This window comes from Argopecten irradians, chromosome 7 (genome assembly GCF_041381155.1).
Source record: "Argopecten irradians isolate NY chromosome 7, Ai_NY, whole genome shotgun sequence".
NCBI classification, from domain to species: Eukaryota; Metazoa; Mollusca; class Bivalvia; order Pectinida; family Pectinidae; genus Argopecten; species Argopecten irradians.
In genome coordinates, this window is record NC_091140.1 from 13,871,131 (window position 1) to 13,888,544 (window position 17,414).

General features: G+C 34.3%; 1 protein-coding gene across 1 annotated transcript in view; it reads left to right on the top strand.

Annotated features, from left to right (window-relative positions):
• The first annotated feature begins 4,495 nt into the window (after nt 1-4,495).
• The window catches only part of LOC138327610 (adenylate cyclase type 9-like), a 55,436-nt gene continuing 42,517 nt past the window's right edge, over nt 4,496-17,414 (top strand). Inside the window, exon 1 of the mRNA XM_069273846.1 lies at nt 4,496-6,521. Coding sequence (XP_069129947.1) covers nt 5,057-6,521 — 1,465 coding nt within the window. The 5' untranslated portion in view covers nt 4,496-5,056. The remainder of the gene's footprint in view (nt 6,522-17,414) is intronic.

Sequence of the window (17,414 nt, forward strand, 5' to 3'; positions counted from 1 at the left end):
AAGACCTTTTTTGGGGTTCAAGTATAGAGCATCGAGAACTCGTGATTTATCCAGCACCAAAACTGAGTAATCCCGTTTCAGCAGCTAGAATACCTTTTCTATGTTCAAGTATAGAGCATCGAGAAGTCTGGATTCCCTTTAGGCAGCTAGAAGACCTTTTTTCAGATTCAAGTATAGAACATCGGGAACTCAGTAACCAAAACTCAGTAATTCCCTATCGGCAGCTATCAATATGTCGTAAAACACAAAGAAAATCGAACGGCCGAACAAATTGAACAGAATAAACATTTAATTTTTGTTTGTGATACTCAGAAGTTCCACCATTCACAGTTATTTAGAACTGAAGATAATACGGAAATAGAACAAAGGGGGAAGAAAGCCTTTGTTTCAAATATACCTTAAAAACTGTACGGGTTCTATAACAGAAGGAACACATTTAAATAGTTTCGTAATGTTGATGAAGTGAAGTGTTGAAGCTCATATTAAGCTGATCTAATCAATTCATGGAAATTGGTGGCATATCTTAAAGATGCTCCACCGCTGACAAATGGTATTTTTTTCACTATCAAAACAGGAGCAGACGATTTAGTATTTTTCTTCAGTTACAAAAGTTACTTACTTTACACCATCACCGCCATTGAAAAGTTTGAGCTTCTAATTTTGCTTCAAGTTAAAAATATGAAAAATGATTAATTGCATCCCGAAAAAATTCCGTGGCGCCATATCCTATATAGAATGAAGTACTGATTGCGCATGCGCCAAAGGCAAGACAAATTATTTCATATTATTTTTTGTGTTAATTAGACATTTATATACGCGATTAAACACCAATTATTGTTCAAATGATGAATGTCATTTGTGCACTGTCGGCATCTTTAAACAATTAAGTCAAATTTTATGGTCAATTTAGACAATTGGCAAATTGAATAATTAAAATAGCTCACAGGATTGTTTTGTAACATTGATGAATGATTCAAGACAATGAATTTGTTATTATTAATAATCGAACTTATTGTAATTGTAGACAAGTTTGAATTTCACCATATAACTATTGAAATAGCTCCGATATAAAATTACAAACGTCTCAAAACTAGAAAGATCTCGGCGGGGGTGCTAGATTGACCAAGCTAAGTAGGACTTTTCATTTATATTGTTAAATGTCCCAATTATATTGTTGTCGTGTGATTATTCGTGATTTTACCACAGTCTGCACACCAACACACAAACTAGATTTTATCATGGGTATGGTGATGCATATCAATAACTATAGAAATGTTAAGAGAACGATATTCCCGCCATGTCAGCTTAACATCGATAAAGTGAATTCGCAATCACGATTTTTTTCTCAAAGTTATAGAACTTATTTACCTGTAAAACCCCTTTTATAAGCAAAGATTGGCAGTGCCTTTTTCGGAAACTTTTCGCTTGAAGTTTTATTAATGATAAAATAGGCAAATTGTTAGCGGTGTTCGGGTAAGCTGACTGAACTAGAAATGTACTCTACTTAAAACGCAGAAATAAAAAAAAGAAACATGCGTCTAAAAGTAGTAACTAAACACATATAAATATCTAAATATAGTTTTTATGATTCAAATCTCAGGTCAAGCGCAGGCCAGCTTTAACACTGCCGGGAAGTTAATTCTAGATTCCTAAAGGTGAATCTAAATGGGCTAGTGTGTAAATTCTACATTCATTGACTCAGAAAAGGGTTGTTAGAAAAGTTGGTTAACCGGTTAAGCGGAAATCTATAACCATGTGGACAATTACCTTTTAGAACAAAACATTTTTTAATCCTACCTTTGTCGTGCGAGTATATGACACTAATTAAGCAAAAACCTTGGCCTTAATGAGATAATTACTTGAAGAGTCGTATTAGCAGAGATTTCATTTGTCGAACCTAGTGTCCCAGTCTTCGAACTTAGCGACTTCCTAAACACAAATGCCAGGTTGTCATTGCATGTAGCTCGGTGGTTTCTTCTCCTGGAACTTTTAATTTCTTCTGTAGTCGAAACATGAAACGACTTTAAATCTTGTGAATTGTTTCAAATGCGAATACTTGTCCGAAAATGATTTATTAGATAATAAGAAGAAAGTATACTCCCGTGTTAATGCCACCTACATTAATACATGTATTTTACTTCCATTTGGATGAAATATAAAAATAAGATATTTACACTGTTTCAGAGACAATGACTACAAATATTGATAATATGTTGTGATAACCGTATGCATACTCCCAACTCCTTTTCAAATAGGGCACGAGTTCATACTGTTTTGATAAAGCATCGCCTGTCTCATCTTATAATACATGTATCGATATAATAGATTATAATTGGAATTAGTTTTTGGTCCAGAAAAAAACGTGGGGAAAAAGAGAAAGCCGGCCCTAAACAGGGTATTTGATAAATGATTAATTAGATAGTCTGAGATGATCACACCACACGCAATTAAGGTATGAAAACGACACCAAAGAATGTGGAATATATTCAGGAATGTATATTTCACGAAGAAAGTTGGGGTTGATGATATACACGAGTACATCATTGTTTATGGTGATATTAGTGATATAACATTCGAACCAACTACCTCGTAACGGTTACCAAGGTATATACACACTGTATCCCATGTCCCATGGTCAAGAGGGCGAGATGTTCCTAAATATTACCACAAACCATTCTGTTCACCTGAAACGTGAGTTGGAATACCATATGTGAGGGACGGGCATATACCAGGTACCGGTCGTTGGCGGTGGTTTTTCTCCGTGTACTCCGGTTTCCCTCCATCTACTAAACCTGACAAGTTCTTTAATGACCCTGGCCGTTAATAGGACGTTAAAACTAATCAAACCGAACCAAACAAATCGCATTAATTATAACATGTCGATTTAATCTGTACCATTATTTATACCAGAAGGTCTTGGGGGGAAGTCTGGAGATTTAATGAATTGTACTGACACACAAGGTTCTCTTGTTTACTTTTGATTAAAACTTTCTGTAGACATACATTTAGAAGGCTTCGTTAATCACGTCTGATCGTCAAGTGTGAACTATACCAGGTATACACACGTCCTCCACATGTACATTGTGAGGTGTGAAGTTATCGGGCGGACTCAACTTATTGACATTTTTTCAATATTTTAAATACAAAACTCATGTCCTGACACGCTTGGCTGATGTATTAGTAAATAACGCTTATGTGTTCAAAGAACTGGGACAGAACAGGACCTTTTTTTTTTACAATCGACTGGAGTTGTTAAATATATTTCTTGTCATTTTTCATATTGATCTGTGCATGCATGATCAAATGCTCAGTTCCTACTCGTTCATACATTATCGGACGGTCATAACCAATGACATTGCTTCACAAGGGATGAATGTCGGAGGTTCCGGAGTAAACCATCGATCAGTAGGCCTAACTAAGTTGCTTCACGAGGCCCTGGCTAATGCACTGATGTGCTATAAAGCCAAAGGTTAATAAAATAATTTGAATCCACGACCTAGAGATGAGAGCTCGTGATACATTGTTTATAGGATCAGACAAATTCACTACATTAAGGCTCTAAAAAATATACGAACGAAAAAAGGCATAAAGAAAGAAACAGCGAAAAAAGTTAATGAAAAAGAAGAAAGAAAGAAAGAAAGAAAGAAAGAGATCGCCTTTGCTTTCCTTTTGACACTACGGGTCCCACAATACAGTTAATTAATGTCGATATCTAAATGTTGACTTTTCACTTGACAAGTCACTGGAATGTTGACATCACAAAACCGAAAGTATTGTAGGAAACGAGTGAACCAGTTTTTAGACTCGGTCACGTATTGAAAAGAAGGCATTCAGATGGTTTGAAGAAGGTCGTCTCAAGAGGTTGTTCCGTTGACATTGCAAATGCCAATAAACCGTCTTTTACACAAAGAACGTCATTGAGTAATTTAGATTTTGAATTAATTAACTAGGTGCAATACCGTGTTTTGATTTAATTTCAGAACTACAAATTGAGAACCATTCGCATTTAATACTGATATAATAATATAAATACAATATTAGTCAGACTTATTTCATAACCGTTAAGATATTCCTTGCATAAATATGTATATGCATTAAAGAGGTTCTTTATGCCAGAAAAGAGGATTTAATTTCTGTTTTTTTTTTAAGGATTTACATGTTGCATGCCAGGATGGTAGCAAAAATGCATTAGGCCTATATATTATTGTTTGACTCTAGCATTCAAAATTACTAGTATGCAATAAAGTTAAATCTAGTTTCAATATTACGTTTTAATGTCCATATATGAAAACCAATACTCTCAAATAATCTTTAAAAAACCCATTATAATTAATTATTATTAATCAACGCTGTCCACAGTAAAAAGTCATACATATTTTTGTCATTTTGATATAAATGATAATTTTTTTATAAAAACTTCAAGAAATCAAGAATATTCTACAAAAAACTCCATTATATTCTACTGCCTAACGTTATGCTAACGACGGTGAGAGTTATGAGGGAGCGTTCATTGTAACGAGTCGTGTGTATGGCTGTTCCATCAGCTAACCTCACTCCCGCTGCCTGACCTTATTCCTACACAAAACACACAGCAGTCTGCCGACCCGGAGTTGAAAATACAACGACAGTGTAATGTTTGTCGGGGCATTTCAAGTCGCCATTATGTACATAGCCAAGTGGGATTAATTAATAATTAATGGAATGAAGTAGGCTTAAGATAGTTGGTCACAAGTTGACGTGTAGACCGGGTATTTGTGGATTATTTTGGAGGCTTGCTACGTGCAAAAAAAGTGACTTGTGTAGTGTGCATGTGTGTGGAGGAAGTGGGAACGGAGCACCGAATACACAACTGACAACACACACGCGCGTTATTTTATGTATGTGGAAGTTTCCTAGTCTGGTTTTAAGCTGGAATCAGTGGAGTCATGTACAGGTATGATTTATTTTATGTGCTTCAGGAATCAGACGTCATGCCGACTCCGGTTTGAAGTTTTGAAACCTGTCGGGTACCTGCCGGTGGAGCACGTTGTTTTCTAATTAACTTGTGCCCCGGAGTATGTCAAGTAACGGTAAATCACAAAATATGGAAATGAGCGTCCATTATGGTGCCGGTGGCTCCGACAAGGAGGAATCCGAGGGACAGATTGAAATGGGGGAGATAAAATCTTCAGGTGAAACTCCTCCCAAAGGAGGGATGCCAAGTTTATTTGAAAGAGCATCAGGAAGCTGGTGGAACCCCAAGTTTGATTCAGAAGCCCTTGAAGCTGAACAATGGAAAAGTTACTTTCCTCAGACGCGGAGAAGGTTCCAATACGCATTGTGCTACATTATTGTTGCATGTGCTGCATGGTGCATTTTCTTCGGAACGAGCAAAGTAAATCATTGGTTGCAGTTACTTGCTGGAACTTTGGTAATTTTAGCCGTAGTGGCTGTGGTACTATGGTTTACCTTCACGAAATTTTACGAACGGTTTTACCTTCAAACTTCAATTTTAGTGTCCGCTACATTGTGTGTTGGAATTTTACTTCATTTTATTCTTTCTGGAATTGAATTGACGACTGTTGCGATGTTTACAGCTTCGATAGAATTCATTCTAATGATGTATACCGTAATACCAATGCCACTTTTCGTTGTCGTTGGAATTGGCGTGGTGCATTCCATCGTTTATGAAGTCCTGATAACCCTGAAGCACCCTGAAGCGCAGGTGGCATCGTTCATAATCGGTAAAATTCTCTTGCATATTTGTATGCATTTAATAGGTATTCACATTTTCATCATGTTACAAGTCCGTCGACGAAGCACATTTTGGAAAATTGGTCAGTCCTTAATGGCTAGAAGGGAATTGCACAAAGAAAGACAAGTTCAAGAGCAAATGATCAATTCTCTTATGCCGAAAAAGGTCGCTGACGAGGTGATATCCACACGAGAGGATAAGCCAGAGGATGGAATGGATCCGGGTCAAGGGAAGCGAAACTCCAAAACGAAAAAAGAAAAGGGTGTCATCGTGTTTCGTCCGTTCAATATGAACAGTATGGATAATGTTAGCATCCTGTTTGCAGACATTGTGGGTTTCACCAAGATGAGTTCAAACAAAACTGCCGAACATCTTGTAGGGTTGCTCAATGATTTGTTTGGTAGATTCGATAAACTTTGTCAAGAAAATGGATGCGAGAAAATCAGTACCCTTGGAGACTGTTACTACTGTGTATCAGGTTGTCCACAGGAAAGGGCTGATCACGCGAAATGTTGTGTAGAAATGGGCATGGGGATGATCACTGCCATTCAACAGTTTGACGAAGACAACAACGAATCAGTTGGGATGAGAGTTGGAGTACATACGGGAAAAGTTCTTTGTGGAATCGTCGGAACTCGGAGATTTAAATTTGATGTCTGGTCCAATGATGTTACCCTTGCTAACACCATGGAGTCCTCTGGACTTCCGGGGAAGGTCCACATCTCCGAATCATCACTTCATTTCCTGGATGATGAATATGAAGTGGAACCAGGTGAAGAAATTGCAGGTATGTATTCTATCTCGTTCAGGACATTTGGTCTTTTCATGTATAAAGTTGTCTCCCCTTAACTTTTATAAGCACAGTATTGATTGTTAATTTATTTGGTTTTAAGAGTAACATGAAAAAATGCTGGAAAACAACAAAATATAACAATCAATATCTGCTCACAAGCTGATGGAAAGACTGCATATTTACGAAAAGGTCATCAAATTACGGTAAGTTAACTTACAAATATATCATCAAGCAGTTGTGTACTGGGCCTTCAAAAAGAAAGTGATATTTCAACAAACAATCTTTTCTCAGAAATATGCATGGTCACAGCTGGTAATCCCAAAAATAGTAATCATTTTTTTGTATAAATTACGAAAGAACTGATGATTTTATTCAAACAAATTTATTTCTTAATTTTCAAGCACCCAATTTCATACAAGAAGTTAAAAACAACCTTCAAGGATCTAGGAAATACCTGCTATTAGTCAGAAATTACCCTGGATCACTTTACTAAGTCATTTAAGTCAAATCTGTTATTAAAGGACACCTCTATATATATATATATAAAGGACACTTATCTATAAATGACAGACTTGTAGCTCACCAATCCAATTTGGTGTACATTTGTATTTATGTCTGATAACTGACCTCTGTATAAAGGACACCTGCTTATAAAGGAGGTTTTTACTATGCCATTTGATTTAGACAGGTGAAGTTTGACTGTATTTAATTCAAATTAAACCTTTCAGTTTTCTCTTGGTCAAGTTCCATGCTTCAGGCGTAGATTTTGAACTTTATCTGCATTAGTCACTGTTGAATATGTACCATAATGGAATTGCGTGTTTGAGGAATATGCAATCAGGAACGTCATCTTACATGTACTGTGCAAGATGAATCTGTCTGGAAAATGCAATATGCTGTAACAATAGGCTGAGGTTAATTAGGGCTTAAGTTTTGATGTGTCAGATCTGAAAGACATGCAATATCATAATAAACTAATGGAGAAAGAGAAATCACATTCATGAGAAAACACGAACTTGGTAAAAATCTTTTGCTCATTTTTGAGAAAACAAAAACCAGTGAAAGGCTTGTTCATGAGAACACATGAATGGGTAAAAATGTATTGCTTATTTTTGAAAAAACCTGAACTTGTAAAAGCCATAGGCTTGTTCATGACTGAGAACACAAAATCGTGTGCATGTTCAAGTAAAAGCCTTTGTTTTTTGGCTGGTTCGTGATTAGAAAGAATATATATGTAACCAGCCTATTATACTATACCTTTCGGTCGGGTACGAAATGATGCGTATGTGTCCTAGTGGAGCATGCACAGTACTGCCTCAGAAAATCACTCAGGGGCAATTTTCTATACTTTGTTGTAGGTTTTCAACTATTTAAGCGTATACCTGCATTTATATGTTATTTTTGTCCAAAAGAAACTTTATTACCAATCTTAATATTTACTTGACCACTTATAAGACTTTAAATTTATATTTTGTAGACATGCCGTATAACCTTCCTTCAAAAAGGTCATTATATTTATAAATGGAGAAATATAATGTCTCGCTGTGAATCTGATATTTTATATGGTTCAGTTTTATTGCCTAGTAGGAAAGCGATGTAAAACAAGTAAGATAAAATGCAAACAAACGTTTTAATAATGGTTTGCACGATCATTTCTTTTCTCTATTAGCAGTAATATGCACCAATTGTAGCTCTAAAGAAGACACCATTATCTGTCTAAAAGTCTTTTGAGCTACAATATTGCAGCTAGTTCATCATCGGAAAACAAGAACTAGTAAAAGTTTTAGCTAGTTCATAAAGGTAAAAAAGAGATACCAGGTAGAATGATTGAGAAATTAAAAAAGCCATTTCAGTTTGGCTAATTTGTTCAGCTAAAGATGGAATTGCTTTGTATGTATATATGCATACATACATAATTATAAATATATCATGACCAGCAGTAAAATGTAATTTGTACATATCGAAAAGCCATATGTTTTTTACCCCACACAGCTGCTGTATGAACTCTCTGAGATCATTTCATGTAATAAATTTATCAAAGACTAATGGAGTATTTTTGGATCACCTGTGCACATTACTTCGTAAAGGTGTGGACGGTAGCGACCAATTACGGGAAAACAGAAAACAAGTACATCTGTTTTTGTTTTCCAAACCTATGCTATATAATATATAAGTCTCATATTTTGCAATTATGTCAAATTGTTTTCCAAATTTTTGGCCAAGGTTCTTTCCTAAAAATAGTAACAAGAAGAAAGAATATATTTTGATAATAAATGTCTTGTTTTAATTAGCTCCCTTACTTAGCGGTAGGATGATAAACAACGGAAGCCGTAAGCTTGACGCAATAGTTTGTTAGTCATTATACCGTATTTTCCCTATTAAGAGCGCCTCCTCATCACGTAAACATTACCGTAGTGACGTCATAATGGTCACGTTTTGGGTGTCAGTTATACTGTCGTATACTTCACTTTGCCTTGGTTAGTTTATATAGTAGAAGTGACGAGTAAATGTAAATATACATGTATAGCTTTCTCACCTGCCACTTGATTTTCAATAGCATGCAGTTATAAAAGTTTCATCTGTTTGGTTTGGTTTCATTGGTTTAAGGAGAAAAACCACTGACCAGTGGTCAGTACCTGGCATCTCCCCCACACAGAATTCAAACTCATAACCCCGAGTACCATAACCCCGAGTACCCGTGGACTTGTGGTTATATGTCTGCCATGTCAGCCACTGCATCCCCTTGATCAGAAAATATTAAAAGAGTATAGAATACAAGACAAAAAGTATTTCAAAATTTTCACACAGATTTTAGATACAAAATTTCTATAGGAAAATTGGGAAATATTTTCAGTTTTTGTTTTCTTTGTGGGGGAGTGATCATGAGTATAATTACAAGCAAACAGCTAAGGGTAATTATCAAACTTGGTATGTTTATGAAGTGTATATGGTTTTACTAACACACTTGAACATTGTACTATCAAACCTCTAGTAAAATCTCGACATGCTATTTAACTTTTGGGATTGTGGAATGTATGTACACATTTGATTTTGGTTTTACCAGAAACTGATATCTTCTGTCAATTAATTAAGTTCTATTGCTCTGTAATACGTGACTTGTAGATACACTTCAACTTTATTAAAAACATTTTCATGTTAATAGCTAGATACACTTTACAGTTAATGTGATTTTTTTTTCAGAATGAGCTTGATTTTTCTTAATGTGAGTCATGTTGAAGTACATCATATTTCATTACATTTTGGTATTTTAGGACGAGGATATATAGTTAATTAATTATTTCAACAGAAGTACAAGGACACATTGGTGTACATATATACAGGTACAAATATGGAAAGTTGATTTTAAATATTAACGATAATGAGACCTATATTTGTTGATGGAATGATGAATATAGAATCTGTCTCTGTCTATTATGGGAAAAGAGGAACGCAAATTCTTTGCCATAATATAATCTATTATATGGGAAAGAGGATATATGTTACCCAAGCATTGATCGGAATTTTACATGTGATGATGAAAGAAAAATATTTATGGGTTTTTGTAATTAATCAGGAGAGAATTAGAACATAAAGAATATATTATTATTTTTGTTCGGCGAAATCTAATCATAAATAATTGATTATCGTATACAGAATTATGACCTGTTGTGTTTATATATGCACACTAAAGTCAATGGTGCCTTGACATATATTAGGTACAAATATTCACGTACCATGTGATACCTTAAAGTTTTATGTGTCGTAACTGTGTGAAAATTTTGACACAGCAATTTTTCTTCAGTAATCTATTGAAAACCATTAGGTTTGTTGAATTAGGCTGTAAAAATAATTCAAATGGCTTCAAATGCCTGATAAATGTTAGTTAAAACACAGAAATTGTGTACTGCAAAATTGTTTTTTTTCTATGCCTTATTTATGTTGAGATGGAAACATACCTGCAGAAAGCACTTTAAAACTACTAGTAACATTATAAAAATGTGAAATAAAATAGTAGACCACCATTCAGCGTCATAGTCTGACCTGTACATATATGTACGCATTTCGCTTCACTATAGATGTACGTAAATATGATTATTTTTGGCAGTACTGCCAAAAATCATTTTCAGCTCTTATTAGTACTTGTAAAATTAAGTCCTATCCATTGAAAGGTAGAACTAATACATGTCTGACTGTAATTATCAAAATGTTTGTTAATTTTTGTGACGAATGACATATTAAAAGCTGTTCTTGATTCGTGAGAATGAAAAATACGGCACATATAACTTTAATGTGTTGTTAATTAGGAAATGCCTTTTCAAAGTAATAATTTTTTTAGTATTGATTTCTTGTTGCTCTTCGTATATACATGATGAAAATTTGCTATTTTGCGTGCATTGTAATTAATAAGCAGGGTTCGTGACTATGTAACATTATTTACTATACATGAGATAGCTATAGAGTTTGCTGGTATATATATATATAGCACAACATGAGCCGGATGATTGTAAAGTAATCTTTTTATGTTAAGTGAAATATGTTTCCAATACTTATATAGAGAATTGAAAAATTGATTTAAAGGTACATAAATTAATCGAAACAGCTTTTAATTTTTAAAATATAATTGTAAAACAAGTTTGATAATTTTGTAGAATCCCAAAAGTTATTTCCTAACCGTTAATATTGCACTTATTAATTACTACCTGGATGTTTTAGATATGGATTAAATGCTAATTTTCATAACGTGGATTATCTTATGTTTCCAGCTGTCGCCCTTAACCACTTAGTAGTTGACTTAAATTCTCTACATACGCTACACGGCAAAACCGCAAAAGGAATCTTCAAATTCATTGTAAACATAAAAAGAGAACAAAATCATGCATTTTTTTGGTGTTGTTACTTCATTTTAGGCCATAAACAGTGAAACACGTACCGATGTTCTAACGTTTCGTAACTGTAATTGATATTGATTTTTGTTTCAGAAATGTAGTGGGCTTTTAAATGAAAGCATTATTAATTAATTCAATTATACTCAATCATTCCCTCAATAACTCTGAGCAGCTACGGTTGGAGATCTGTCCTGAAGGTTGATGTTTTTCCTCCAGGAACTCTAGATTTTCTCCAAATAGATTTTGAAGTGCCCATTCTGTTGATAAGACATAACACTTAATTCAACCAAATCAACTGTAGAAGTGTGTCTCTTGGTGGAAATTGTGTTCCCTGTTCACAATGTGTACTGTAAATATTTGTTGGGTTAAGTACAAGTGACCAATGGTCAGTTTTATTGATTAAAGTCAGTGGCTGGCTGATGTTTAATGGTAGAATTTATGTCTGGTGTTGAGGTGTACTTTAATGCTGTAGTTTGACCAAACTAATCGACCACATCGGTCTAGTCTTGTTGAGCGACTGTCACCAATTAATGTCCACTATATATCTACTGGTATTGATAAAAACCTATACTCAGTTTAAAAATACACAGATTCTGGACATATTATGATAAGGTATCAGTCAATTTAGTTAAAAAATTTTAGTCGAAAGTCAACATTTGTTAATAGTGTGCTAGGTTCAACCCGGGGCTTCGCAGTTTTTCTTCATATGAAAAAATGTTTCAAAATTTTAGGCAAAGGGTTTTACAAAAATTAAATTTGTCATGGTTCCAACGAGTCTGTATTTATGATATATTGTGTCCCTAGCCCTTGTTGATGACAGTATTATACCACACACAATTCGGGAGACATATAGTAAATTAAAGGATTAGACTTCTATTATTATCTGATATCAAGGTTACGGTAAAGCATGTGTATAGACTAAGTTTTAGTCGCTTGTCCAACTTTTTGGAAGGAAATTTAAAGGAGGGATATATTGAATGTAAATTCGTGCTATTTATATATAGTGTTAATGTTGTACAATGGAGTTAGATTTATTATAGACAGATGAATGTTGGGATAGATACAGTAAATAATTAGACTCCCATACTTGTATTATAATGTACAGAATACCGTATTCGACCCAATAAGCGCCCAGGGCGCTTAAAAAATTGATAAAAATGAAAAGTTGCTAATAAGTCAAAATTATTGCAAATTTATACCATTTTATGTAGTTTTGGTCCTTATTAATGCCTGGGCAATTGAAATTGAGGCCTCAAAAAGGGGGAGGGCGCTTACAGGGACATGGGCGCTTATTGAGTCGAATATGGTATGTTTTATTTAATTGTCAGACATTATGGAAGGGAAATTTAAGGAGGAGGAATATATTGAATGTAAATTTATGCTATTTATAGTGCTAATTTTGCACAATGGAGTTGGGTTTATTATAGAAAGATGAATGTTATTATAGCCAAAGAGATATACGGTAATCACCTTTTGAATTTAAATGATACACAACAAGAAAAAGTGATGACAATATTTAAAGACATTATTGAAAATTTCATTTATAGGAGATAATAGATTTCATACAATAAATAAAATATACGTAAAACCTATTTTGGAGGTATATATTGTATAGCTGAAAAGGATCGTTTGTGTTGATTCGACTTGAATAGAAAATAAAGTGTATTCAGGATGTAATAAAATTGACTGTAGCCCAATAATGCTAACATTCTAATACAAGTGTTAATTTATAAGTTTAAAATCTCTATTGAATCTGTACTAATAATGTCTTTGTAATGTAACATTTACCTTAAAATAGCATGACATAATTACCTCCCTTTATAGAGCTCTTTTGAACCATTCTAAGATGGCCTTGAAGATTACAGTGTTTGTATCGGTTTAATAACTTATTAAACTAAAAGCTGTAAAGTAATTGGTTTACCCTGTGGCATTAGAGCATTAATGCTGGATGTCAGGACTGAAGAGATTTGGGATTCATTAATAGCTATACTGTGATATGCAGATAGAAATTACATTGGCAGTAGATTATTTTAGTTGATTAAGAACAACTAAAATCAATATGCAGATTAAATTGGGTCACATTTGATTTAATTCTTTTCAATTTTAAGTACCTCAGCCCTAGCGCTGCTATAAAAACGCTGTGGTAGCATCTATTTAAGTTAATGAAATTTTGTGTCAAATTAAATTAGAATTACCTTCATACTTCTCTGCAGAACATGTACATTTTCTTTGTAACATGCACATTTCTGTTATTATCACTTTATAACATTTTCCTCTTAATATCACTGCAGAACATTTCTCTTAATATCACTGCAGAGCATTCCTCTTGATATCAGTTCAGAAAATTTCTCTTAATATCATGTCAAAATATACCCCTTGGTATCACATTCCTTTTAATTTCATGTCAGATCGTTCCTTTTGATATCACTGCAAAACATTTCTCTATATTTACATTGAGTGTTCTGTCACTAAATGACTCAACCAACTGATGAAATCAAACATTTGCCTATGAAAACACTATGAAAACACTATGAATACAAAGATTCTTGTGCATCGATCAGCTGATTTCAAACAATACGTCAGTTTCATATCAATATAAAATAGTCCCCACAATATTTTAATATATAATCTTTAATGTGAATTAACTAAGGTTTACTGTAATAAGTCAATCAAATCTTAATTTAAATATATTTCTTGTTTATCGTTAGTCATTTGCAAAAAAAGGCCACAGGAAGGCGGAAACTTGAAAACACGACGTTGTGGAACGACTTTGTCATCCAGCTATTCCATTAATCTCGTTTCTCCAATTTTAAATGTAATATAAAAACCTTTCAATAATTTTTATTTTCATAAATTATTCTTATGTTAATATACATTCAATCCCTATATCACTACTTTTTGAGTTAAATCATTGTTGTACGAATTACATTTTGTTTATATAGAGTAAATATAACAATTACTTGTAAATGTACATACTTAATGTGATAACAAATGACAACTAAACTAAACCCCCTGTTACATGTACTAAGCATGTTCCAGACTCAAAATAATGGTCAAAAGCTTGTAAAAAATTTAAAAGACATTCATGACAGCAGTGCATGGTTCCAATCTGATTGCCATGATTCACATTCTAGGCCTTAGGAACAGCTTTAAAAATATTCTGCTTAAGCTGTAGGTACATTGTATCATTGTAACTTAGAACCAATGAAAAGGCTTTACTTTTGTTCGATAGCTCCTGGTTTTCTGCCTACATGACTCAACCTATTGTTAGATTTTGTCTCACCAACTACAGTCAGTGTAATGTGGATGTTTTTAATTTTGAAGTTGGTCCTAACCTATCTGTAGGCAATCAATCAGACGAAGCCAATATATCACATTTTATCAAGCTAGTTTAATTTCTCCCCTGAAGGTGTGGTGCCATATTCCACGGCATGGTAAATTGATATAATTGAATTAGAAAAAGAAATCTGATAAAATTTCATCCATTCAGTTGTAACAATGCAATATGATGAAACTGCTTCAAAACACATTGCCAGATTAAAATTAAGACTGATGTTTTATTTTATTCAACATAGTGATATTGCAATAAAAAAAAATTACATTTAGAAAAGACAAAAAAAATATGACAAACTGCGTCATGCAGTTGAATGTCAATGTAAAAATAAAAGTTATTAAAATATTTGAATGTTGTCATCATAGCTGGATAGTCAATCTGTCCAAAGATATTACCTAAAGCCCTCCATTTCTGAGTCATGAGTTTGAATCCCATGTGGAGCAGATGCCAGGTACTGACCACTGGTCAGTGGTATTTCTCTGGGTACTCTGACTTTCCTCCATCTATAAACCCATCCTGGCTGTTACCAGGACGTTATACTGATCAGACCAAATACTGTACATCTGTACGTCAGTTATGTTACTACACGGACAACTTAATCCTAAAATTGACACTGGGTACTTAAGGAATATGGTGGGTATTCTAATGAAGAAACTTAAGACGTACATTAAACAGATTTAAAATGTATGTACAGGAAGTTGAATTAAAGCTTAATATATAAGTAATAAACAATTTTTAATATTTCTGTATCTAACTACAACTGATGAATAGGAAATGCATCTGTAAACTTGGAATATCTGCAGTAATACACAGGTACTGTTTGATGTAAGATGCAGTGGAATATTAAGTGATCATCTTGTAGCTACAATTATCAAAGCAGGTACTGATAGTTATAAAATGTTCTCTTGATGAACAGTATAGACCTAACATTATCCAGAAGATGTTGTATAATTCCACTGAAGATGATTTGTTGTAATTACAACTCCATGAGTGATGAGTCTGATAGCTGCATGTTCCTAGAACAGCCTACCAGTCGGGAGATTCTTGCAGCACACCTTCCTTGAATTACTGTCAGATTTCCACCAAGGCCCTTTGAAGTGAAGAAGAATTGCTAGTTGTTATAGAAACATCTTTGTGCAGGTTCTGGGGCTTTGTCTTTGGTTGATATGTTTAATTTCCACTTTTAGAGTGGTCCTACAATCTATTGCAGACAAACTAGCTATAGAGTGTTGTAGATTAAAGTCCGTTAAATCCATATTCAAATTTAGGGAAAACAGAGTTGTAATGTATAGTTTAATATTCTCATGTTTGATTTAAACATTGTAAAATTTGTGGAGTTTGCAATAACCCCAGCAGGTATGAATGAGTAACAGCACTAGTAGGCACCTGGAGATAGTCTTATACAGATAGTGATAGCAGATAACGCTAAGGCAAACATGGGAGATAACTCCTACATGTAGGCATGAGAAATTGTCCCAAAAAGTATAGAGAGGAGACTCTTAGGTAGCAGTGTACAGTAGATTTGAAAAATTCAGCAGGCTTTAATTATGTACACACAGCTTTTTAACCTTAAATTACACCTACACAACATTTGCAATTGTCATGCAAAGTTCATTTTTGGACAAGTCTGCTTTTTGTTGAATCATTTTTTTTTAAATTACAAAAAAATTTGGATTTTCTACCCAAAATTACACCCCCTCTAGGAGAATTTTTTTTCTTGAACACAGTTTAAAACCAAGCATCACTGTCGTGATAGCGGAACTGATCCTATTTCGACATAGGTATAATATTAAACTTTTGAGCAATCTTACCTCGTACCGCGGCTATCAATTTAATTTCTGCTGCTACAATATTGAGTTTTTTCCATCTTAGACGCACATTCGGATACCCTTTTAACCATTTATCTCAAACCCATTTTGTTGAATTTCTTTATGCAAATGAGAAGCCTGCATATAAGTCTCTTGATTGAATTCACCAATTTTAGGACATATACATTTTTTAATTTTTTTTTATTCATATAATAAAACAGGGGCTTTCTGCTTTAGTAAAAATCTCGCCCATGGCCATTCGGTCTAACTGTACATTGCTACCCTATAGTGAGTTACGACAGATAACCTCAAATATTAGATTAGGGGATCAATCCCATATGGGAAAAGGGCAGTAACTCCCATAAACAGCAAGGGAGATAACCTCAAAAGGGCAATAACTCCCATAAACAGGTATGGGAGAAAACCTCAAAAGGGCAGTAACTCCCATAAACAGGCAAGGGAGATAACCTCAAAAGGGCAATAACTCCCATAAACATGTATGGGAGATAACCTCAAAAGGGCAATGACTCCCATAAACTGGCAAGGGAGATAACCTCAAAAGGGCAATTACTCCCATAAACAGGTATGGGAGATAACCTCAAAAGGGCAGTAACTCCCATAAACAGGTATGGGAGATAACTTCAAAAGGCTTAGGTATAAAAGGGGGATTACTCCAATAGACAGGCAAGGGAGATTACCCCAAAAGGGGGGATAACTCCCGGGGACAGACGAGGGAGATAAGCTAAAAAACTAAGAATGTGGGATCATTCTTATAGGCTGGCAAGGGAGATAATGTAACCTCAAAAGCAATGAATGAGGGGTAACCAAGCAGGCAGGGAAATGATTTTGATATTTTGTA